The following is a 264-nucleotide window of genomic DNA, read 5'->3' as shown; positions in this document are numbered from 1 at the left end:
ACACACTGCAGGAACCGCATGCTGGGCGTCACGGGGCGGTCCTGGGACGACATGGGCGGCCTCAGATGGGAGCTGGTGGGCTGCCTGGCGCTGGCGTGGGTGATCGTGGGCGCGTGCCTGGCCAAGGGCATCAAGTCGTCCGGGAAAGTCGTCTACTTCACCGCCCTCTTCCCCTACGTCATCCTCGCCATCCTCTTCGTCAGGGGTAAAGCGAGGGGCTCTGAAGCTGGAGCTGCCTTCTGTCCGTATTTGCATATTCCCTAT

The 264-nt window shown here is 62.9% G+C and overlaps 1 protein-coding gene across 1 annotated transcript in view; it reads left to right on the top strand.

The window, feature by feature from the left end:
• Positions 1–264, top strand: part of LOC119594641 (sodium- and chloride-dependent betaine transporter-like) — a 41,020-nt gene that overhangs the window by 17,673 nt on the left and 23,083 nt on the right. Inside the window, exon 6 of the mRNA XM_037943690.1 lies at positions 12–205. Coding sequence (XP_037799618.1) covers positions 12–205 — 194 coding nt within the window. The remainder of the gene's footprint in view (positions 1–11; positions 206–264) is intronic.

The sequence above is a fragment of the Penaeus monodon genome, chromosome 34 (assembly GCF_015228065.2).
Source record: "Penaeus monodon isolate SGIC_2016 chromosome 34, NSTDA_Pmon_1, whole genome shotgun sequence".
Classification (NCBI taxonomy): domain Eukaryota; kingdom Metazoa; phylum Arthropoda; class Malacostraca; order Decapoda; family Penaeidae; genus Penaeus; species Penaeus monodon.
This window is presented reverse-complemented; position numbering and strand designations above follow the sequence as displayed.